This window comes from Castor canadensis, chromosome 5 (assembly GCF_047511655.1).
Source record: "Castor canadensis chromosome 5, mCasCan1.hap1v2, whole genome shotgun sequence".
NCBI classification, from domain to species: domain Eukaryota; kingdom Metazoa; phylum Chordata; class Mammalia; order Rodentia; family Castoridae; genus Castor; species Castor canadensis.
Window position 1 is genome coordinate 30,773,663 of NC_133390.1, and position 24,295 is coordinate 30,797,957.

Below are 24,295 nucleotides of genomic sequence, written 5' to 3' on the forward strand. Positions count from 1 at the left end.
TGGGAAATGGTCATGTAAAAGATTCTGAACATTCCATATCTGAGAGTCTTCAAAATTCATTTATTTTTGTTTTTAATTACAGCACCCTATGTAACAAGGATAGTGTATTGTAGCCGACATTTGTAATTGGGGAAGGACAGGGCATGCATGTATTTCAAGTCTTGGAGTTGGGGAAATGTGTTAGCTGGAGAGATCCTTAGTGGTAATTCTGATCCACCCTCATCTCCTGGAGGCAGGCACCATCCTTCCAGCTGAGGACCATTTCACTGGTTCTCAATCCATGAAGGCATGTGTCTGCAACTTTTAATGTGCTCTGTATATCTGTAAGAATTCAAAGAAGAATCTTCATACCATCATACTGTTATCCTTTTCTATTTGTTTAAATTCTGTATCTCAAAATCTGTTTTTATAGTTAGAAGAAAACTGAGATTTACTATTTGTCTATAAAGACACAATGTCTTTGAAATACAAATTTTTTATTCATTTATTCACATGTGCATACATTGTTTGGGTCATTTCTCCTCCTGCACCCCAACCTTTCTCCCAGCCCCCCTTGCTTCCAGGCAGAATCTGTTCTGCCCTTGTCTCTAGTTTTGTTGAAGAGAAGACATAAGCATAATAAGGAAGATGAAGCGTTTTTGCTAGTTGAGTTAAGGATAGCTATACAAAGAGATTCCTAACATTGCTTTCATGTACAAATGTGTGACAACCCAAGTTGCTCATCTCTAACTGATCTTTACACTGGTTCCTGATCCCTTCTCATATTGGCCTCTGTCGCTTTAAGGTTTCTGTATTAGTTCCTCTGCAGTGGGGACATCAAACACTTTCATGTTTTGGGTTTCTATATATCCCCTTACCTCCCTTATGTGCTCTCTCCTTGTCATGTGACCCAAATCCAATAACATTGCTGTATTTGCCCTAGATCTGAAGTCTGCATATGAGGGAGAACATACAATTTTTGGTCTTGTGAACCTGGCTAACCTCACTCAGACTGATGTTCTTCAGTTCCATCCATTTACTTGTAAATGATAAGGTTTCATTCTTCTTCATGGCTGCGTAAAATTCCATTGTGTATAAATGGATCCATTCTTGATCCATTTGTCAGTAGTGGGGCATCTTGGTTGTTTCCATAACTTGGCTATTGTGAATAGTGCTGCAATAAATATGGTTGTGTTGGTGCCTCTGGAGTAACCTTTGTAAGCATTTAAAAATTAAGGGTTTAGATAGCAATTATGTTCTCTATAGCTACAAAAGCTAGAAGAAAGGATATTGAAAATTTTCAACATGAAGAAATGATAAAATAATTGAGGAGATAGATATGTTTAATGTGATTTAAATATTACACAGTGCACATGTGCATCCAGACACCATGTGGCACCATGTTATCATGTGTAATTTTGTTTTTATGTATTAGTTTGACAATATAGTAAGTATTCTTATGCAAGGAGAAGGTACACATGGAGTGGGAAAATTGCATGTTGGAAGTCAGGATTTGAGTTCTGGTTTTTCTCTTTAGAAATGGTCAAGACATTTCACTCTATCTAAAGGATAGAGCTGGGGTAGTCAGGTTTAGTTGACATGATTGGTACATACATAGGTATTACTTTTTGTCATTCCAAGGTCTATAAGAGAGAACTATTATTAGTCTTTATAATAAAGTAAAGCTGAGTTAGTCTTTTAGCTAAAGTTAGATATAAAATACACCCAATTATAATAGTCTTAAGTGCAAGCCTAAAAAAAATGTTTTTGTCCCAAAAACAACAGAATGTCACAGCTAGTCTTGAGCAGATAGAGCCAATTATAATACTTTGGAAACCTGTAACTGACTGTGGTAAGCATGAGAGAGAGAGAGAGAGAGAGGCAATGTGAACCATCAGTAGCCATTGCAAAAATATGAATTTGGAATTTTAAAAACATTTAGTGAAGAGTAAGAGGAAAGATCACATATGAAAATTAAAAATTAATACTTCATTACTTTGTTAATGTAAATGTAACTTTTTAGAATCTAACAAGAATATGTTCTTATTCAAGTGTTCTCCCCTAATCATGCTAGTTATTTTAGAACTTTTGAACCTATCTTTTAGTCTACAAGTTTAAAAAATGGAACTTCAACAATAAATATGAAAGAGACAAGGATGTCCATTTCCAAAAAACACTTCAATTCTTGATATTTTAACAGTTAATATTGTTAATTTAAAATATCACAGCCCTTCATTCCTTTAATTAATCTTCATTTTATAAATTTCGCTACAAACAAGACAACAATTTTCTCCTTTAATATACTTTAGCTTCCTTATATTCAAGATGCTGAAAAATAAATAATATGAGCCAGAGGTATGGCTCAAGAGGTAGAGTGCTTGCTTAACATGCACAGAGTCTGGGTTCAATCTCCAGAATCACACACAAAAAATCATTGAACACAGTGTAACTTACAAAAATAAAATATTTCCTGATAAAAACTACAATGTATCCTCTTTTCCTTACTAGTGATGTAGTACCAAAGAAAGACCAAAGTGTTAACCATGCTTCTGACAGTTTTAAAGTAACATGAACAGTACTCATATAAAATGAATAGGTTACTGATAGTCAAACAGCTAGAAATCAGGTACAAAATTTAATAATCTTGTCAGCAATAACTATAATTCAAACAATTGTACTTTGTGGCTGAATGTTGTGTATATGTTTTGCTTTAGGTAAGCTATAATAAATGAAGAAAAATGAAGATAAATATTTATTTTTATTATGTAAATGACCAATGCTATTTAATAAAGTCAGTTCCTATTCTATACAGGTATGATATAAAAGATGATTACACACTGAGAATTAAAAAGGCCATGAGTACAGATGAAGGTACCTATCTGTGTATTGCTGAGAATCGGGTGGGAAAAGTGGAAGCCTCTGCTACCCTCACAGTCCGAGGTAAGAGACTTAAGATATCAAATATAATTGAACCAGGAGAAAGTTTTTTAAAAGTGGTAAGTGAACTCACAGCAAAATCCTAAGAACCAGGCATAGTGTCACACACTTATAATCCCAGCACTGGGAGGCTAAAGCTAGAGGATTGTGAGTTTAGGTCAGCCTGGGTTACATAGAGTGACTCTGTCTCAAAACAATAGATTACATTGATTTATTATCATTAAATGCCTAGATTTTGTGCTCTCCTTATTACTAATTGAAATGAAATTACATTCAAACTTGTGTTACAAATAATGACCTTTTAAAAGAATTATTTAGCAAACAATAGTTTGGATGGATTAGGTTGAAAAGCTTATATGGCTTAAAAGTAAACCTTAAAAATAGAAAATATCTATACTAGTCATTTCCATTTCTACTGCTTTCAACTACTACTGATTTTAAATGTCAACAGTGTCAAAGATAGTGTAATGTTCTGTTTACCAGTTTGTAACTTGAAGTTCTTTTTTATTTCAGCATTCAAAAAAAAAGTCTGAAAAAAATTAAACATGCTTCCAAAGATGGAAAATGGAAAGCATAGTAGTTCTAGCATCCTGATAATCAGAAGTTCATTGATCTTACATAATAGAAATAATTGGTGAGGGTTTGGGTGTTATGCACTTTCTCTGTCATGGGATAATATTTGTTTATACACTCTTTGGAATTGTTTATAAGTGAAAGAAAGCATTACTAAGCACCATAGGTCAGTAGAATGAATTAACTGACTTCCTGGTGGAAGATTTCCTCATTACAGGAGGTAAATGATAAAGTTCAAGGTAGTAAGGAGTACCATGTAGATGGTGAACATTTACCCATTTCACATAGACATTGCCATGGTCTTGTTTACACTCACCTCACTTTAAACAGCAATAGATATGCTCATCTCCTGCCCATTCGTTCACGTTTTCCCACTACTGCTGTGACTCTTCCTCTCATCCTTCCAGATAAGAAGGATGGCTGCAAGAGTTCATCAACTCTCAGTTACTTCATGCCCTGTTTAGTCATGCCTTTTCCCCTTTTGCTTCTTTGCTCCCAGAAGTGTGAAGAGTCATTTGTTTGGTGTGTGTGTGTGTGTGTGTGTGTGTGAGATTAGAAGGGTTTAGGAGAGAGTTGAGTTGCAAGACGTGCAAGGATTCTAAGGTTGTTCCTCCATCTCCTATGAAAAAATGATTTTTACCAGACCTACCATTTAGGCTCCAATTCACCAGTCGGAAACAGGAAAATATTGGTGCTTTCTATCTTTCTATACTTCGCAGTTTCTTCATTCCTATTCTAATTGATCTGTTATTATTATTTTGTTGATTCTCCAACCATTCTAGTGTGAATTCAGATCAAAATAAATTTAAATAAAACTGACAAGATAGTTGCTTAAAAACTTTCTTACTCTTCATTAGGTCAAAAAGGGCTATGATCATATATGAACCTATGCATACTATCTGATCAAAATCTAGTAACTCCTGTAAACTAATGAACTCTCTCCATTAGAACCCACATGTTCTGTTTTTAACTAGGTAGTCCTTTGCAAAAACAATTCACTTGGTCAAATCATCTCCAAACTGTGTGTCTCTGTGTGTGTGTGTGTGTGTGTGTGTGTGTTTGTGTGTGTGTGTGTTTTCTGAAGTGAATGGAAAAAATCATAAACAACCAGCCAAGGAATGTTCCATTCAAAGAATATTTGCTGACTAAACAAATGGTGAGAAAGTGTGAGGAGTTGTTTGTTTGTAAAAGCAGCAGGGTTCTTTTTACACTTCAGTGCTTGGAAGAATGAGACCTGAAATGATCTGTTTGGCTTAAGATCTTTCCCAGCTAACTGTTTTCATAACTTGTTGAAAGTTTCAAGTTTAACATTTTCTTTAACAAAGCATGCTTCTCCTGCATGCATGTTTAAAACTAACTCACAAAACTAATATAAAACATTGTTTGTTTTCAATAGGATTTTTAGAGGAGAAATCTGAAACCTTAAATGGTTTCTCCCTTAATCTGTACCCTGCAGATGAATTAGAGTGTTTTGTTGTGATATGAATTTACCACTCGTTATATGACTGAAACCTCAAAATCAGGGTTAAGGAACAAAATCTCTATAACATAATGTAATGTGGAGTAAAATATTATTTTAAAACATTTTTTATTATTAGGAAAAGCAGCTGAGATTTCTCGTTTTAAGAGGTTAAGAGGGAAAAAAAACCTTCAGTTTTTTCCTGTGCTCATTTTTCTATGCACATAAATGTAATGTTTAGCCTTTCTCTACATTTTATTAGAAGGGGGTCAAGTGACCCAAGAGGCCATCTCCATTTTCATCCATTTAATGAGGGGCACAGTTTAGTTTAATTTGCTGATTTTGAAAACATCCACCTGCTGTGTTTTATTTTATTTTTGGTTGCTGTTCCCACAGTGGAATATTTCTATGTCATGAGGACAAGAAGTTTTACTGTGATGTTTCCACTAAAATTGTATCATGATGTTCACATTAGCCAATTGGGGAAATTTTAAGGGAGTTTTATAATCAACTTTTGCGACAGAGCTCTCATTAGTTGTTTTCCATTTCAAAAATATGGTAAAAGATGGTAATGCTTACCATCAAATAGTTTTCTTTGCTGAGTTGGCAAACATAAAATTAGGAAGAAATAAATTGAGTCAACAATAAACCTCCCTGCATTTACAGTCTAATGAAATAATTCATTATCCAATAAAGTTTTTTTTAATGTCTTGGAAATGACTTAAATAACATGAACTGCATCTTTGTAAACACAATTTCCCCCCATTTTTCAATTTCCTCACTGGAATTCACTGGAAAATCTTTCTTTTAAGCCAATAAAGTTTTAATTTTTACAATAATTATAGATTAAAATTAAAGAAACATATTTCACTTGTTTCAAAATAATTTCTCACCACAGTTTCCCCTTTCATGTTTTTAATATCATAGACTTAGAATATTTTTTACTTCTTAAAGAAGCATGTTTGAAATCCAGCTTGATATGGCATCTAAAATTGCACAAATTCAGAGATGAAAAGCAAAGTTCTTTTTCTACTGGGCCTGCACAATTTTGAGAGAAATCTCATCACTTGGAATAAAACATGACATTATGATGTTAGTTTGATGTCTTGTTCTTGGCTCTTATTCTTGTGGCCTGCTAAGAATTCATGGTACATTGGGCAATTTCTTTTTCCTCTTGTGATAGCAAGCCCACCATATACTTTAGGACACAACAGAATTTTCATACCAACTACTTCAATTGCTTTCTTCTTCTTTCTGTTCTCCTAATTGTGAATAATACTACTGCAAATGACCATGGTCCTCCTATACAGACAAATATACTGTTACTTTTAGAATAATACAGAGCTAGTATTGTGACACATTTGTTGAATGAATGAATCACTGTAATCATGTTTTCAATGCTATATCTACCCTCACCAGGCCCAAAGATCCATCATCAACAAAAACCTATCCTTTCATGTACTAGAGTCACATTATTACGTACTAGGGCTATATCCATTGGAATATGTGTTATGTGACAGATTTGTTTGTTAAAAAAGTTTATATTTTGAATGTAAGATTTCATAAAAATTCAAATGCTACTAAACATATATTTAAATATAGATTTGGATAAAGGGAATGTGTGTTTCATTATAATATTCATCCATTGCTTTTAGATAAAGTTTACTATTTAAATTGATTAATAATTATTTTTTGAAGACAGTATTATTAAGTCCATGATTTTGGTGATTGAACTTTATGGTATAATAAAAAAATAATAATTTGTTGGAATAGCAGTTTGAAAGCCGTTCTCAGTGTGAATAAGAATCAACTTGTCAGTCATTGTTTCATGGCCCCTGCCAAAAGGAGAAAAAAGCTTAACAGTAGTTAGGGAGTGACTGAGTTAAAATCTCTAAGGATGCTCCAACCTATTTGTTATATTTTCATCCACTCTGTCCACGGATGAAAAGTGATGTGATCTTAACTTATTACTGACTGAAAAGCAGCATCAGGGGCTTTCGGTAGTCCTTGTAATGGTTCTGACTAACCATGCTTAAAATCCAATTGCTATTTAAATCAGACAGTGAGGCCTTCTTTTATTGACATGACATTTGCTAGTCTGTGACTTGAATAGTTATATTCAGCTGGTTCTTAACTTTGGAGTAGCACAGGCTGTTTAACTCAAGGTCTTTGAAATAATAACTACAGTAAGTGATGATGATATGATGTTACCTAAAATACCTCTCAAATTGCTTGCCATTAGTCCTGAGATGCAAAATAATTATTTTCTTAGGATTTTATATTTGTAACTTTCAGTTTTATTAGACTCAGACATCCTGCTCATGGTTAAATTATGAGACTAGAAATCATCCTATTGTCCATACTTAAATGTAGCATTACTCATCATGCATTCTGATAATTTTCTTTTCTTTCTTTTTTTTAATTTCTTTTTATGTTCTCACCACACCATTGTAATGTCTACAGCTCGCCCTGTTGGTAAGTAGCCATCCTTCTATCCATTTAGCATGGCTTTGGATAATGCTTCATAATTCATGCACACTAGCATTTGTCAGAAGTAAATATATTTACTCACTCATGTTAAAATATTACTTGGGACTGTCTCTGTAAAGTTGCTTCTGACTTTCATCATTTTGAGAAACCATTTTTGTAATGACTTTTGCTGAATAACAATGCAGGTACCAAGTTTCATGTGAAAGAATATGGGAATTACTAATGTTATAAACTGCTAACTTTTCTGAAGGAGAAACATATACTTCTCTTTTTCCTGGAATGTATAAATAATCAGTTATTAGTTATAGCTGAAATTAATTAACAGAAAAGGTTATAGCTGAAATTAATTAACAGAAAAGGTTATGAACTAAAATTAAGAAGTTTGATTACTTTATTTAGTTCTTTTATCTTAATCTACTCAAACTCTCATCTCTTTTGGACTATTTTTTACTTGCTACACACTTGCTATTTGCATGTCTATTTAAACAAAATTTAGTAAAATGCCTTAACTTATTGTAAGTAGATTCTCACCCTTAATGTGGAAGTGGGGAAAGTTGTGTTCTTTGCATGAAAAAATAGTGTTTATGGTTTTAATATCTCATTTTTCATTTGGTTTTGCAAAATTAAAGCAATAGCTTGTACTTGCAGAAATTTAAGTGGCAATTATTTGTAAATTCTTATATGACAAAATATTTTCAAATTCATTAACTTAATCTTTCTGCATCTCATTTAAAGTTTAGTTTCACCCATCAATAAACATCTTTAATAAAAGAAATCTTAGTAATTTTGTTATAAGCTAATGTATAGATAGATACATTAGTGGCTAGATGAAAGAATACGATCAGAACATTGCTACTTTTTTCTTGGTATAGTAAGAGATACTATAATAATTTATTCAGTTTCCAGGGATTTATAAGTCATCCATGTAGCTTCAAAAGCTTTATATATAATGCATTCTTATTCAGATATGAATACAGTCAATAGAACTGGTTTCCGAATCTGAATTTATGATATGCAGCTTCTGATCAATGTTCCCTTAATATCAATCACTTCAGATAAAGTATCAGTATTTTAATTCTCAGTCATCTCTTCTATAAAATGGAGATAATAAAACTGGCTTATCAAAGCCGTTGAAGGCATGGATTTACACGCAATGGATCATGTATGTGAAGTGTCCTGCATACCAACATTGGATAATGTATCCCTAATTTCTGAGACATGTATTACTTGTCATTTTGGTATTTTATCTGAAGTATGGCTTATAATTAATCAAAATATAAATGGAAAATTCTTTTCCTTCAATCACAATTATTAAATCAATCATGCATTTCATAATTCGTGTTATTTGAAAGTTTAGAACTATGTTATAGTAATTTTTATTGCTCATTTCCTATACCTATAAGAGTAAGGATTTCTTCTTTTGTGGTACTGGGGTTTTGAACTCAGGGCCCATGCTTGCTAAGCAGTGCTCTACTACTTGAGCCATGACCCTAGTGCCCCTCTTGGGTTTTTTTTGTTTTTGTTTTAGTTATTTTTCAGGTAGTGTCTTCTCTCTCTCTCTCTCTCTCTCTCTCTCTCTCTGTCTCTCTCTCTGTCTCTCCCTCTCCATCTCCATCTCCCTCTCCCTCTCTTTTTCTTTGCACAAGGGCCAACCTTAGAAGGGATCCCCCTAACTCAGCCTCCCCATTTAGCTGGGACCACAGGTGTGTACCACCATACCCGGCTTATTGAATGAGCTAGGGTACAGCTTACTTGTCCTTAAACCATGATCCTCATTATTTTCATCGGAGTAACTGTGATTACAGGGCTGATCAACTGTGTCTGGGCAAGAATTCCTTTAATAATAATTTTATATTACAATGGGATGACGTGAAAATAGGAAGAGAATGGTGAAGAATGAGGAGACATAAAAATAGGCAAAGAGAGAATGGATGGTAGGCAACACAGCCACTCTGTTAGATTTCTTTCCCTCAACATCTTGTAACTAGGTTTCAGGTCTAAGAACTTTACTCATTATACATAAAAAATGAAAGTATTTTCCTATGTGTGCTCATTATATAGTAAAACATAATAGATGGAGAGATTTATATATAAGCTATGTATAATAAAATTGTGGATTATATATAATAAAATGTATTAATTAAAGAGACATAATCTGACATTTTTTGGAATTCTTCACAACTAAGCAATAAAAAAATTCACAACTTTATTTTGAATTTATTTAATGGTACTAAACTTGTGTATTTTATAGCAAATACTGAATAAACAGATGATTGAGTGAGAACAATTATCCATAAGAGGATGTCATTCAGTGCTCCCAAATTCAGTTTGGTTTAGCACTGGCAGGAGTTGCAATTATAAAATAATCATTTTTCAAATGAACAGAAAAAAAATCACATTTAAATTACTGAACTTTATATATAGAAACCTTATGCTAACCACTTGATTTACATTAGTTCACAACTTCAGAACAAAAAGCAATGTGTTAATAACTTCCAACATATTTATAATCTTTAAACACAGAAAAAATACATTGATTAAAACAATGTGATATATGCAGATGCATCTGTCACTGGCAAGGCATTTCAAAGTTACTTCCATTTTTTATTCTTGTTTGAAATGATTCCCATTGGAATGGAAAGAAAGAATAGCTTCTTGACACATTACAGTTTATTCTGTAATGTGTCATTTCATAACTCTATCTTGAATGACTTATGACAGTGTTCAGAAGTATGAAAAACTATACTTTAAACATGACAACTGCTATTAATTTTGGAAACTGAATGTTAGCCACATTTTTATTGGAGTACCAAAGAAGAGACTGATAATGAAGAAATTAACATAGGTTTCCTCAAATCAATTTAAATCCGGCACTATAGAGATTGGACCTTTTGTTGCAGGGCTAAAAGGTACATGTCAAGTAAATCAATTAATTAAATATTCAAAGCAGTGGAAAACTACAATGTATTCAAATGTGTTAGTAGACTAAAATACAAGTTTTTGCGGTTTGAAGCTGTTAGAGACAGCATAGAGAGTATTGTACAAAAAGAGGAGAGAAAAAAACAACTTTTAATTTCAATAAAAATTAGGTAAAGAAATTTGTACTAAGTATATAAAGTCTAGAGAAAAATCAAAGGGTAGCTCTTGTCCAAAGTTTTTAAAAGAGAATTAGAAATCAATGCAGCTTCTATAAATACAGATTGAGAAAACAATCACTACATGACATCAGGTGAAACTTCTTGGTAGTCTGTGTGGAAAGCCCCACTTAAGTCATTATAAATGCCAAACTGGATGACATTTAGGAGCTGCAAATGAGTTAAAGAAGTTGCACTCTCTATGAATCATAGTTGGAGTTGCATACCTTCTCTACTGTACTGTTGGGATTCTGGGAAAACCTAATCCACAGAATTCCTAATGTGGAAAACATTACTGAAAGCAGTCAATTGCATACCTGCCAATGGATTAAAGTATTTTGTAGATTACACTTATTCATCTGTAATTTCACCAATGTCTCAAAAAAACCCTTTTAATGCAATTTTTGTATTTGCACTTACCACAAAATGTAAACCAATGCTACTATGATCATTAAAAATTCACCAAGCCTTCCTGTGGTTTCAACTTGTTACTATTCCAGAGGCATTCCTTATATGAAAGCAAAAATACATCCTAGGAAAACTAGAATGTAAACTAGTTTACACCCTAGTAAACTATGCATGTCCAAATATTCATTTGTTTATTTGAAAACTTCTGATGAGAGAACTGATGACAAGAAAATGGCCTAAATAGGGAAAAATATCTTACTTCCTGTCCCCATCTGTCTTATTTTTCTGTTGGAAGACTTTCTCATCTTAAAAATAAAAAAGAACATCTATTTTGGAGATGGGCAACACATTTTTTCCTAGCAGCAACTCAAAACATGATGAGTAATTTGGAAAAGAACTGTCAAACCTACCAGCTGCCTTGCTTGTGAAGCTGAGCTCTGCTCGCTTTGTATCTTGTACACCATATGCTAGCTGCTGATTGCCTCAAGTAAAGAAACTAAAAGCTGGATGTATCAGGTGAAATGTTTAAATATCAAAACAAACTGGCAATACACAATTTTATGAAAACTTCTAAGTATTTCCAATTCAGTGGCACAAAAGTGTGTTTCCTTTTGCTAGAAGAGTATATAATTAGTCATGCTCTGTATGTCCTTGGCAAAATTCCATCACATTTTGAAATTCTTATGTTAAAGAAACAGCCAGTATTTTAAACAGACAACTATTGGGACATAGTTTTTCAATGTTTTAACTGCTTAAATGAAAAAATTAAACATAACCTCATTTTAGAAAGTTCTGTTTTATGAGTTCAAGTTTTCTTATAGCACACTCTAAACTATTTTCTTCTTGAGACCACCAAGAAGTCCAATAAAAAGACAGTGATTGAAAAATTCACTAAGGGTGAATTATACACCAGACATTACTTAAAGATAGCAGATATTTCCAACACTTCCTTCTCCTAACCCACCTTGAAATTTGGAAACTATAATGTGCTGAACATAAGTTAAATTAATGTTGAAAACATTCGAGGTATTCTTTAATCAGAAAACTTCTATTTTTTATGCATCATGTTCTGATATGCTATTTTCAAAAGACGTCTTGAGTGTGGTTTGGAAGGAGCCAGAATTTTATTCCTTGCATCACTTCTTTGGACAAAGTGTTACTGCATGGCCTGAGGTGATCATCTCCCTCCTGCAAGTGACATTTCTGGCACCTGGCACTAATTAGCTACTTTGCACAGAATCCCAGTTAATTATTACTGAGCATCATGTTTTCCATTGCTCCGTATGCTTTGATTAAATGATAAGTAAAAAATTCATTCAGTGTCTCTTGTATTTTCCAATAGCATTTCCATAATTCCAAAATTTGAGTTTACCTAATGCTAATTTTTAAAGTAAAACTTAAATATAAATTATTTTTCATTCTGGTTCAGTTTTTGCCTGTGTGCTTGGCAATGTCTGTCCATCACTTCTTTATAAGGGAAAACTAGCTATAAAGTTATTGAATCATACTTTTTTTTCCTTCTTATTATCTTTTGAAAAAGTTCCCTTGTCTTAGTATTGAATAGCACTATTTGAAAGTATGAATCTTCCAGAATATTTTTGCCTCTCGGCCCGATGCCCTTTTACGTATTAGTACTCATGTAGTTCCTTCTTTCAAATACCTTTGCTGAGTTGTATATTGGTGTTGATAATCCTGCATTTAATATTCCTGAGACAAAAGTCCATTGAATCAATGGAATCATGATATAATTTACTTTGTTTTGAGAAGATTTTCTTCTGTTTTATCTTTGAATATTTTTTCTGCTTCATTTCTTTTCATCAAATACATTAGCTGTATTGACTATCCTTGTCTGTACATATTTATCAAATTTTTCTGTAATAAATTCAGTTCTGTTTCAGATTATATGTGGTTAATGCCAATTTATACCCTTCCATTTTTATTTACAATTGTCATATTTCTGGTTACTAAATTCTTATTTCCTTGTTTGTGTCTTTTGTTCACTTCTTTGCTAAGCTCTCATATAACGTTCTTTATCTCTTCATGTCTTTTCTCTCACTTACCCATTTTTAAGTTGTTTTTTTTATAAAGAACCTCTGTTGCATAATTTCAATTAGACATTGGCTAACATTCTAAAATACATTTTTATCTTTGGGTAAGTCTTGAAAGTTATAGGTTCATTACTGTCTTCATTTTCTGTCATTAATTATATAAGAAATTAATGTGCCACAGCTTTGCAGAGATTTCTTTGATTCTTCTCTGATTATTAATTATCTAGTTATAACTGCAGAAGACCAAGTTTTGCATATTTGGAGAGGAAGAAGTGAGGTCATTCAGAAGCACTACTTGGAATGCTTTTAGAATATTTTATCAAAAAACATATTTCTTTTCAATATTTTACTGACCCTGTTGATAAACAACAAACTTTGTTAAGTTGTGTGTGAGCTCTCTGCATTTTAATATGATACTCCCTCCTCACCTTCCTTCATTATCCTTGCTTCAGAATGAAAATGTTCTTTTCAGTTGTGCTAAGTTTCCATTGTTCCATGAAAAATACCACAAATTGAACAATGTAAAACAAAATCCAGTTGTTAGGCCAAAATTTTATAGATGCAAAGTCCAGACAGGCACAATTGGTTTTCTGCTTAGGCTGTCATAGGCCAAGTCAAGGCAGTGACTAATCTAAGTTCTTCTCTGGAGACTCTCCAAAAGAATCTACTCCAAAGCTCACTCAGGTTAATGGCAGAATTAAATTCCTTATAGCTATAGCACTGAAGCCCCCATTGCCTTGGCTGCTAGCCAGAGTAACTCAGTTTTTAGAGGCCACTCTGTCCTATGTACATGAACTACACAGCCTTCTAAATTACTGGTTTGTACCTTGAGTCCTCATGTTTTGCTTTGTAACCCTGACTTTCCATACAGGGACCAGATAGAAAAAAAAAAAAAACTATATTTATTTAAAGGTTTCTTATGTGAAGAGACCACCCACTGAGTGGGAGAAAATATTTGCCAGCTACTTAACAGACAAAGGACTGATAACCAGATACATAGGGAACTCAAAAAACTAAATTCTCCCAAAATTAACAAACCAATAAAGAAATGGGCAAGTGAACTTAACAGAACTTTCTCAAAAGAAGAAATTCAAATGGCCAAAAAACACATGAAAAAATGCTCACTATCTCTAGCCATAAAGGAAATGCAAATCAAAACTACACTAAGATTCCACCTCACCCCTGTTAGAATAGCCATCATCAGCAACGCTAACAACAGGTGTTGGCAAGATGTGGAGAAAAAGGAACCCTTATACAGTACTAGTTGGAATGTAAACTAGTACAACCACTCTGGAAAAAAAATTTGGAGGCTTTTTAAAAATCTAACCATAAACCTGCCATTTGATCCAGCAATACCACTCTTGGGGGTATACCCAAAGCAATGGGACACAGATTACTCCAGAGGTACTTGTACACCCATGTTTATTGCAGCACTATTCACAATACCAAGTTATGAAAAAAGCCAAGATGCCCCACTACTGAAGAATGGATTAAGAAAATGTGGTATTTTTACACAATGGAGTTTTACGCAGACGTGAAGAAGAATGAAATCTTATCATTTGCAAGTAAATGGATGGAACTGGAGAACATCATCCTGAGTGAGGTTAGCCAGGCCAAGAAGTTCAAAAAATCATATGTTCTCCCTCATATGAGGACTTTAGATCAAAGGCAAACACAACAAGGAGGTAAGACTTTGATTACATGATAAGGCGAGTGCACATAAGGGAGGTATGAGGATAGGTAGGTAACCCCAAAAAACAAGGTAGCATTTGATGTCCTCAATGCAAAGAAACTAATGCAGAAACTTTAAAGCAACAGAGGCCAATAGAAAAAGGGACTAAGATCTAGAGAAAAGGTTGGTTCGAGAAGAATCAGTTTAGAAAGTAACACATTTGTACATGGAAGCAAAACTAGGAATCTCCCTATTATACCTATCCTTATTGAACTAGCAAAAACCCCTGGTCCTCCTTATTAATGTTTGCACTCTCCCTTTAACAAAATTAAAGATAAGGGCAAAACAGTATCTGCTTGGAAGCGAGGGGGTGGGGGCAAGAGGGTTGGGTGGGGAGAAAGGGAGGGGGTGGGGGGAAAGGGGAGTAATGACCCAGTCATTGTATGCACATAAATAATAAATAAATAAATAAATAAATAAAGGTTTGTTATGATTAGGTGAAGCCCACCTGACTAATTTCCCTATCTGAAGGTGAAATGATTAACACCCTTATTTATATCTTTAAAATCTCTTCATAACAATACATAATCATACCTACAGGAAGGTGATAGAATCTCAAAAAACTGACAGATGACTTTTGCAAATTCAGTCTTGATAGAGGATTAAGGCTAGTTATGTTGGTGTCCACCATGATGCCTAATTATCCTCCAGAATTGACTGTAATTGACATGGATTCTTTATAATTTCTGTCTGGGGATTATGGCAATTTTCTTGTATACTTATTTCTCTTCTTGTATTCAATAGAGGAAAATGAAATGATAATGCCTTTATTCCATTATCTTAAATGAAGTATCAAAAGTTTAAATATTCCTTAATTTTGGACTCTTTCCACATAGAAATAAAATGAATACAATATATTTTAACTTAGTACTTAAAAAGTATTGTAAATATTGAATATCATAGTAACAATTGACCTGGTCCAAAACATTGTTTTATATAAAGATTTCACTAGCCATGCCAAAATAAATTTGAGCCACACATTTTAAGAAAGTCAAAATTCATTTAATAAGTTGTAACAATTTTAGACAGAAATAGATGTCATTGTATATATATATATATATGTACACACACACATATATATACTTTAAATGTGTTATGATAATGCATTATATCTAATTCTTACATGTGTGACATTTGAGTTACTACCCTACTTATGTAGACATATTAAAGATTACTCAAGGGACTGGTACATAATTATCATTAAAAATATATATGCAAGCAAATTAAATTAAAATTTGAATTAAAATGTATCTGAATGTCTTTAAAAATCTCTCTGGCAAGTATTAATTTCCAGAATTTTTGATAACATTTTCATCTACCCTAAAAAAATCTTAGTTCTGTATCATTAATATAACATTGTTTTCATCTTTCTGCTGCCTCTAGGTCTAGTGTTCATACTTACAAGTGGTAGGCATATGCCAAATGTTGGTACGGTTAATTGATACACACATATGCATACATAGGTAATACTTGCCTAGAAAATGTTTATGCAAGCAGCTTTAAGTAGTGCTATAAAAAGACTAAGCAACATTAATGGTAACAGGCCAGTCACATATTCCCCATTCTGCTAGTAGGAGATAAAATACAACAAAAAGAAGGCACTAATGAGTTAGGATAGTGCCTTACTAAGCGTGTAATTAATGTTATTAAGAAACATTGCAGTTGCATATTAAAATTCTGTTAACTAAGCAGCCCTCAGCATCAGTACATTTGTTCCTTGGTTGCAAGATTTTTTTCTTTTTCTTTTTCTGATTGGCATTTTCATGCAGTCTTTCTCTAAAAAATGAGATAATGGGATGTGATCAGCCTTCTTGGTTTAGCTGGAGTGCTGACATGACAGTTCAGGCAAGTTGACAGGTTAAGTGACTGAAAAATGGATGCCTTGTCTCACCATTTACTTGCCGAGCCATTTTTAACCTATACTTTTTCCTTCTTAACTCCCACATGTACAACTCCTTTTACTCCATGTGTGAAGAGTCTGGCTTTCCCAATTTAAAAGTTTAAGAGCTTGAAGACATATTTTTTTCACCACTCTTTAAATTATTCTCCTTTTTTGCTGTTCAAAATGAGATAATTTCTTTAGCAATAACATGTATAATGTCGCATTAAATTTCAAGTTGATTGTATTTCCCCTAAAGAAAGCAAAATTTCATTATTTTATTCCTTGCATTTTAATCAGGCAGGCAAGTTGAAAAGTAAAGCTATCTATTGGTAATGGACAGATCAATGGAAAAATGAGATTTAAATGAGAATTTGTTCAAAATGTTCACTTTTCCAAGAAGTTTTAAATTACTAACTTTTGTATAATTCCAAAGTTCTATAAAAGTTACATGTTGAAACATAGAATGATTTCCTATAGTTACATGATTTCCCAAACTTACCTGCAATTGAGAGTAGGTCTGTTTAGCAATCTGAAGCATAATACAGTTTAAAAATATTTTTAAATTAATTGTGAGTTAACTATTATATTTATTATAGTGTACAAATATGTAATACCATTGTGGGATTAAAGAAGATTTTCTAGCGCCACTAGAGACTATTTATATGGAAAACTACATGTTCCCACTAACATAATCCTTCAGTTTCTCAGTATAATAAGGGAACCAAATGACCTAGATTGGCAATGGTGGCAAGGCATGTGTGGGGGGTGGGGAGTGGTGCTGTGTGGGAAATTCTAGCATAATGCTTGTGTTTTTCCCTCTGGGAGGAACAACATCTCACCCTTCTTTTCTTACTTACTTAGTCTAGAGAAACAAATCTAATTCTCCTCTTTTCCTCTGTCCTTTACATTCTTCTTGGAATTGTTTTTACAGGTGCTCTATGTGTCAACTTAGAAGCCCTTTTCTATTATTTTATGGTCACACTAAATAGTAACATGAAAATTTACTGCCTATTTTAGTCACTAGATTTTGATTATTGAGAATGATTTTGGGGGTTTCAGATATTATATGAACTATCCAAAACTGATCTTCTCACAATCATTAATTTCCTAAGTGTGATTTGAAATTCTAGCCATCTAACAGCAACATTTCTTTACTCATACAAGGACTGAATGCAATTTGTATGTATATGTAAGACCTCTAGTAGAGATTAAAATAAAAAATCTAAACAGATGACAAATTGAAGGACTCTAATTCATTGTCATCATTCCATTCTCTTTGATATTGACCATTTAATCCACTTTTTCACATTTATGAAAGCAGTAAACCATTCAGTATTTTCTGCTTTTCATTTTGACAACAATGTGTTATTGTTGAAGGTAAAGGTACTAATATTGGTATTTTATTATGAATAGAATTCTTTAATATTAGCTATAATTAGTGGCTGGTAAAGAAATTTATTACACATCAAGAAGAGTTATTACCATGGACTCAGTAAGAAAAATCATTAATTGGTAATGTAAGTAATATAGCACTTTCATAATTTATATTATTTGAAAATAGTAACAAATGAATAAAATGTGAATAAATGGGCTTTATAATCATGATAATTTTAATTCCTATATCCCTAATTTATATTTTCCATTGCAAATGCATTGCTTCCTCTGAAATGAATTATGTGTTAATATGTCTCAGTCATATATTTTATGACATGTATGCGATTCCAATATTAACAGAAATTACTTTTAAATCAAGTTAAAAGTTAAATAGTAAAAATTAAATACAATTAAGTAAGTTGAAGAAGCAATCACTTATCAATTGCAATTCATTTATCAGTTGAATAAACAGTCATCTCTTATTTCTGGTCTATAATGTATTGTAACATGTATCTTATTAGTGGGGATATAAATTAACTAATTCTTTTTTGCAGGACTTTCTAGGTCTGATTGCTACAAAATATCTACAAATTTTTGTTTTTGTGACAATGACATGTTTCTCATGTCTTTGGGTCATAAATTTTCACTTTGGTGTAGGGGCACTCTCTATAAAAGACCATATTAGAATTGGCTAGGAATTTCATTTTCAAACTACATGTTTTCATTGACTTCCCTTACTCCAAATTATTGCAAACATTTTCATGGGTAGGAATGTGTTTGATGTTTCAAGTATAATAAGTTGAAAATAAATTGGCATTTACATAGGTCAATTTTTAAATACTTATATGCCAAGGAATTAATTTAAAATTCATAACTTGAGCCATTTCTAAGCCAAATAAATAACATTTCAATGCAAAATGATAGACAGAACTCCATACTATTATGCATTTACTTCTGAACTAAGGAAGCAAGACACATAGACAGGGAAAAATAGAGAACTAAAGCAATGCAAGCAAAGACAAGTACCTTGAATTGGAAAGAAGACAAGGCAAGTGCAAGGTCAGAGTGTGCTCGTGTCTTAATCATTATGAGCCAGATTGACCAAAGGATAATAGATAGCAGGATGTGTTAAGCATGTGAACAACCAACTACATATGCGAGTGATTGAAAGTAGATTGGCCTCCTGAAATTCTGAAGCCGGTTTGGGGACAAATGAGCAAATGAGTGTCAGGATGATAAAGTCTTGGGCCAATTTATGGGAGCCAGAGTGCTACATGGAGGAAATAATTTGAAAGCACTTTAATGATAAGCCTTGTAGATTTTCATTGCTGTGTAATGAAAAGCACTGTAGGTTTTAAAATCAACAGTGAATTGAAGAAAGTATACTGAAGAAAGGTTGTACGAATAAGTAATGAAGACAGAACAAGATTATGGGTTTTTATGCTACTTTAATAATGAAAGCAATTATTCGGCTTGGTGCCAGTAGTTCATGCCTATAATGTTAACAACTGAGATCAGGAGGATTGTGGTTCTAGGCCAGTCTGGGCAAATCGTTCCCATATCTAAAATACCCAGAGCAAAATTTACTAGTAGAACAAGTGGTAGAGCACCTGTTTTGCAAGTGTGAAGCCTTGAATTTGAACTCCAATCCCACCAAAATAAAATAATAATAATAATAATAATAATAATAAAAGCAGTTATTCAAGAAAAATATATCATGATTTTTAAAATGTACTATATTTGAAATTCTAGCCTAAAATTCCTACTCTTCTGTTTGATATTACACATGACAAATTCTCAGTTAATAAAATCATGATTTGAAGGGACCAAAATTAAACTAACAGCACTGGTGTTTAATACGTCCAACTGTGGCTTTGGAATGAGCCAAAACCTGTCCTCCAGTCTCTTAAGAAGCCTCTGTGCCCTTCCTAAGGTTGAGTTCATTGGTCTTACATCACAATGCTAGTGGTTAATACATAAGACATCTAAATTTTTGAACGAAATAATGCCTGCGGATGGTTTAACATATTCCCTGGCACTTAGTAAACACTCAATTAATGTTAATTTTTGTCACTGCATTAAAGAGATCATGACTAAGCAAATTGTTAGCTTAAGCTAAAGGAAATTGTTTTTTAAATATTCTTACAGAAAACATCATCGTTTAATAAGCAAAATATATTAAATAGCAAAAAATGTTTTCTCTTTGTTTGTCAGTAAGTTCAAAATGTTTAATACAGAATGAAAAGTTTATTCATTCAGGCATGAAATTATACCCAAAGAAAGACAGCAGCTGAATGTGTCTGTAACCACACTGTATCCCATAGTAATGTACCTAACAGCTTCATGACTATCTCCATGCTAATGTCTGCCATAAGAAGTCATATTTTCCTGTAGAAACAACTTTAACATGATGTGATTAACCTTTAAGGTCCCCCTTCCCCTCATCTCAAAGCCCACCTCGTGCATGGCCTATGCTTCCTACTCATGTTCAGCCATCTGATTTCCATGTCACCCACTCACGCTCACCAGCATGCATTAGCATAACGGAGCTGTAGTGTGACTTTGATTGAAGCCAGCTTGAGTTGAATGCAGTATCAAAGCATAATTTAGCAGAAATCAAATCTAATTTACTGTGCATTGTATTTAAATTCTCAAAACACAGTTTCAAGTGAACTGTCCCAGACCACTAATCTTAATTGACCTTTTTATATTTGGGTCTACTTCTGTGAAAATCACACAATGTACTTTCTTATAAAGATACTGTTTTATAACTTGTAAGTGTTGATTAAACACTGAATTGTGCCCCTCTGTTCCCTATCATTTCTTCTTGCAGCTGAAACAACAAGGTATAATCACTTGACAGATTAAGCAAGTAGGCTATTACATCAGAGTTATATGAAAGTTGTCTAATGTTTTCAGGTTTTAGAGAGGGTATAAATATGCATTTTATACTTTTTTGTCTTCCAAACATATAGGCAAATTGCCATTGTCATAACTAGAATATTTATCCAGAGTTTATAACTCAATCTCTTTAATTCACATTGAGTTTAAAATGTGACTTTTTAATTGTCATCTTGAGAACCTAATTGTGTTTTTTCTATTTGAAAAGAGGCATTGTATGAAATCCATTTTAGGTATAGCTATACACTTTGTGCTATTGTGCCGTATTTATAAAATGATACCTCTGTCAACTCCTTCCCATTGGTGTCATCAGCCAAGTGCTGTCTTTTTAAGCCATTTTCATTGCCACCTGGCAGAAATACTGAAACTGTGGAGTGTTATCACAAGAATTATTGATGCAATTTTTCATTTTAAAATCCCCAAAATAAATTCCTTTAGCTGATCTTCCTTAGTAGAAGATTGCAATATAGATCTTAGGGAGGGAATGAGAGTCTACAAAAGTAAAAGTGATTGCTGCAATTTGTTTTGTTGGCTTGGCTTCAAGTGACAATAGGAAAGGCATTTTCAGAGACTGAAATTCTATTTAACTTTTTACTTTGTTAAATGCTTCAAAATTTTTAGTTTCTCTTTTTTCTTAAATTTTAGAAATGAAAGAATAATTCCAATTCCATTGAAATCCATGAGCTTTAGGTTTTGGTGATAAGAAGCTATTGGATGCATTAGAATAACAGAATATTTGTAGTAACTTAGAATGAAAGTACAATATAAGCATACATCACATGAAGAGATATTTTTAGAGTATTTTTAGGATTAACAACATAAATGCTGATAGATTTTTTGTTAGTGATCATTAAAAATTTAGGACTGAATAAAAGTTCAAGGAATTGTGACTTCCTGGACATTTTGGATTATATCATCAGTGATATATATTATGCTATGATATTGCAGAATTTCTTTGTCACTTAAGAGTTGTGATGAAATGCTTTCCTTTAGGTGCTACTATAAATTATGATCTTCAATTTGATTTTCTGTCCCAGATTACTAAGGTTTCCTAGCCCTTTGCCTTTCCAGTCTTAATCTACAGTGCTTTCAGAGTAGTCCTTACAAAGCACAGATCTGATTATGTCTCTTACAAAAAAAACGTCTTTGAACAGATATCAAAACAGTTTCTGCCTGGAAGCAAGGGGGTAAGAGGGGAGACGGAGGAGGCGGGGCCGGGGGGGGGGGGGGGAGGAGAAACAGAGGGGGTGGGGCAAAGGGGGGAGAAATTCCAAACATTGTATGCACATATGAATAAAAGGTAAATAAAAAACTTTTAGGATAAAAATTTAAACTCCTTTAGCATAAACTATCAGACCCAATCTGTATCAGCTCTGTAACCAGAGATTCCTTTTAGTCTCAACATTCTTTATCCTACTCTAGCAATTCCAATCTCACAGATCCCTGTTTTAGGCTGCTTATTTCTGTTTCAATTGACCTATTCCTCTAGTGAACTCTTAATAGAGCTTTAAGACACTGATCAAATGTAGACATCTTCTGGCATCTCTCTTCTTTCCTTACCACATGTCTAATTTGGTTCTATTTTATTCCATTTCCCTCAGTGCTCTCTGCATTTTTCTACTATTACAAAAAATATATTCTGTAATGTTCGTTTATTTATATATTTACTTAGAGGTATCTGCCATAGGACAAGAGGCATTTTTTAATATGGTTTCTCACACCCTGTACCAAGCAGAATGTCTGAAAATTTGAGGTCAATTAATACATTTGAGTGAACAATATTTTCTCAGATTACTGGATATATAGGGATGGTCAATTTTCAGTCCTTATTTGGGGGAATATATTTGAATATCTGTGATAAAATGAAGGATGCAGATTTCAATAGCATTTTGCAAAGTCACTCATCTAAAAACATTTTGAAAAGTTTGAAAATCATATTCAAGGAAGGCTGTAGGTACATTTAAAGTACCGATAGTAATTTTACTAAAATAAGTAGATGATAGAGACTGTTATGCTTAAAACTATATGTTTTCATTGCTTTCAATTGTTTACTGTCTTGCATATTCTCAGTTATTACATTTAAAAACATGATATGAAGGAGGACTCTTTACAGTCCCACTGAAAGCAATTAAATTTAAATTAGTTCCCACCCAAAACAATGTAAATGAACTAATAAGCTGAATTTGTGACCTTTATTAAAGAATGTTCAATAACTGATTTTTACTGAATTGAATGCTTTTTTAATTCTTGATGGTGAAACACAATCTAAATTACTTCTCACAAAGCTAGTGTCTTGTCGGCACTATTACTTTTCATTCATAAGATAGCAGAGGAACTACATACTTGTTCTCAAATATTTTATTACCTATATAATTTTTTTAGGAAAAATAAATCCCATATTATAGTTGATAGAAACCAGACTTAATTAGTTTTGGTACAAACACCTGATAGTTTTACATCTCTACTGAAAAATGGACATTGATGTGTCTTAAGAGTTTTTCCTAATGCGATTGCATAATATTTATTTAAGCTATCATTCTTATCAGAAAACATGTAACAAAAATCCATGTATTTACTGATTCAGTAGAATTGTGTGGTAATAACTAGAAGATTGTAAGAAGCATGTAATCTCCTGAAAATGCAATCCAACATAAAGCACACTCTGTTCAAATAGATCCATAAATCTGGATTCTCCATAGTGTTGGAATGAGTCTTCTGTTATCTATAGTTATAGAAAAAGATTTTACTTACTAGATTTATCCTTTCTGTCCCTGAAGTATATGTTAGATATGTTGAATTAAGAGACAATATAATAGAATGCCAACGAAATAAGTCAATATAAATTACACTGATTTTTTTTGAGAAAAATACTGCTGGTTTCTCTTGATAGCATTTTTTTCTTTGTTAGAATATATAACTTGTGTTAAGTTTGGGGCTATCTTACATTTACTCCGTTCTTGTATCTGTACTTATATATTCAGAAGACTGAAAGAATTCCAAGTGAAGGCCTTTATTTAACATAGCATATTGTTAGAAATTTTGGAGTTCAAATTTTAGGGTTATTGCCATGTACAAATTAAAGTTGATTTAAACTTTTCTTGCTCTTACTTTTCTAGCATAAGCAGCTAGTTAAATTGGAAACAGATGATTAGAGGAGTCATGGGATAAACTGGTGTTTTCCTTTCAACAGAAGTGGGTTTGGGTATGAAGAAGATGTCATCGTGAAAGCTTCATGTCATACTGCCTCCTATTTTTCCCTTTTTTGTCACTAAGCCCCATTGTAAATCTGAAGTCTCTTAGGATTGTTTCCCCATCCCTTTCTTTTATTTTCCATTAGATTTTTCTCATGTGTTGGTCTCATTATAATTACCTCATCAT

General features: G+C 32.9%; 1 protein-coding gene across 24 annotated transcripts in view; it reads left to right on the top strand.

Annotated features, from left to right (window-relative positions):
- The window catches only part of Robo2 (roundabout guidance receptor 2), a 1,713,446-nt gene that overhangs the window by 1,575,659 nt on the left and 113,492 nt on the right, over nucleotides 1-24,295 (top strand). For 19 of the 24 annotated variants that reach the window (XM_074072902.1, XM_074072901.1, XM_074072897.1 and 16 more), the window contains 2 exons: nucleotides 2,792-2,919; nucleotides 7,412-7,423. In XM_074072902.1, the coding sequence (XP_073929003.1) occupies nucleotides 2,792-2,919; nucleotides 7,412-7,423 (140 nt within the window). The remainder of the gene's footprint in view (nucleotides 1-2,791; nucleotides 2,920-7,411; nucleotides 7,424-24,295) is intronic. The other 5 variants (XM_074072900.1, XM_074072908.1, XM_074072917.1 and 2 more) reach the window with 1 other exon arrangement.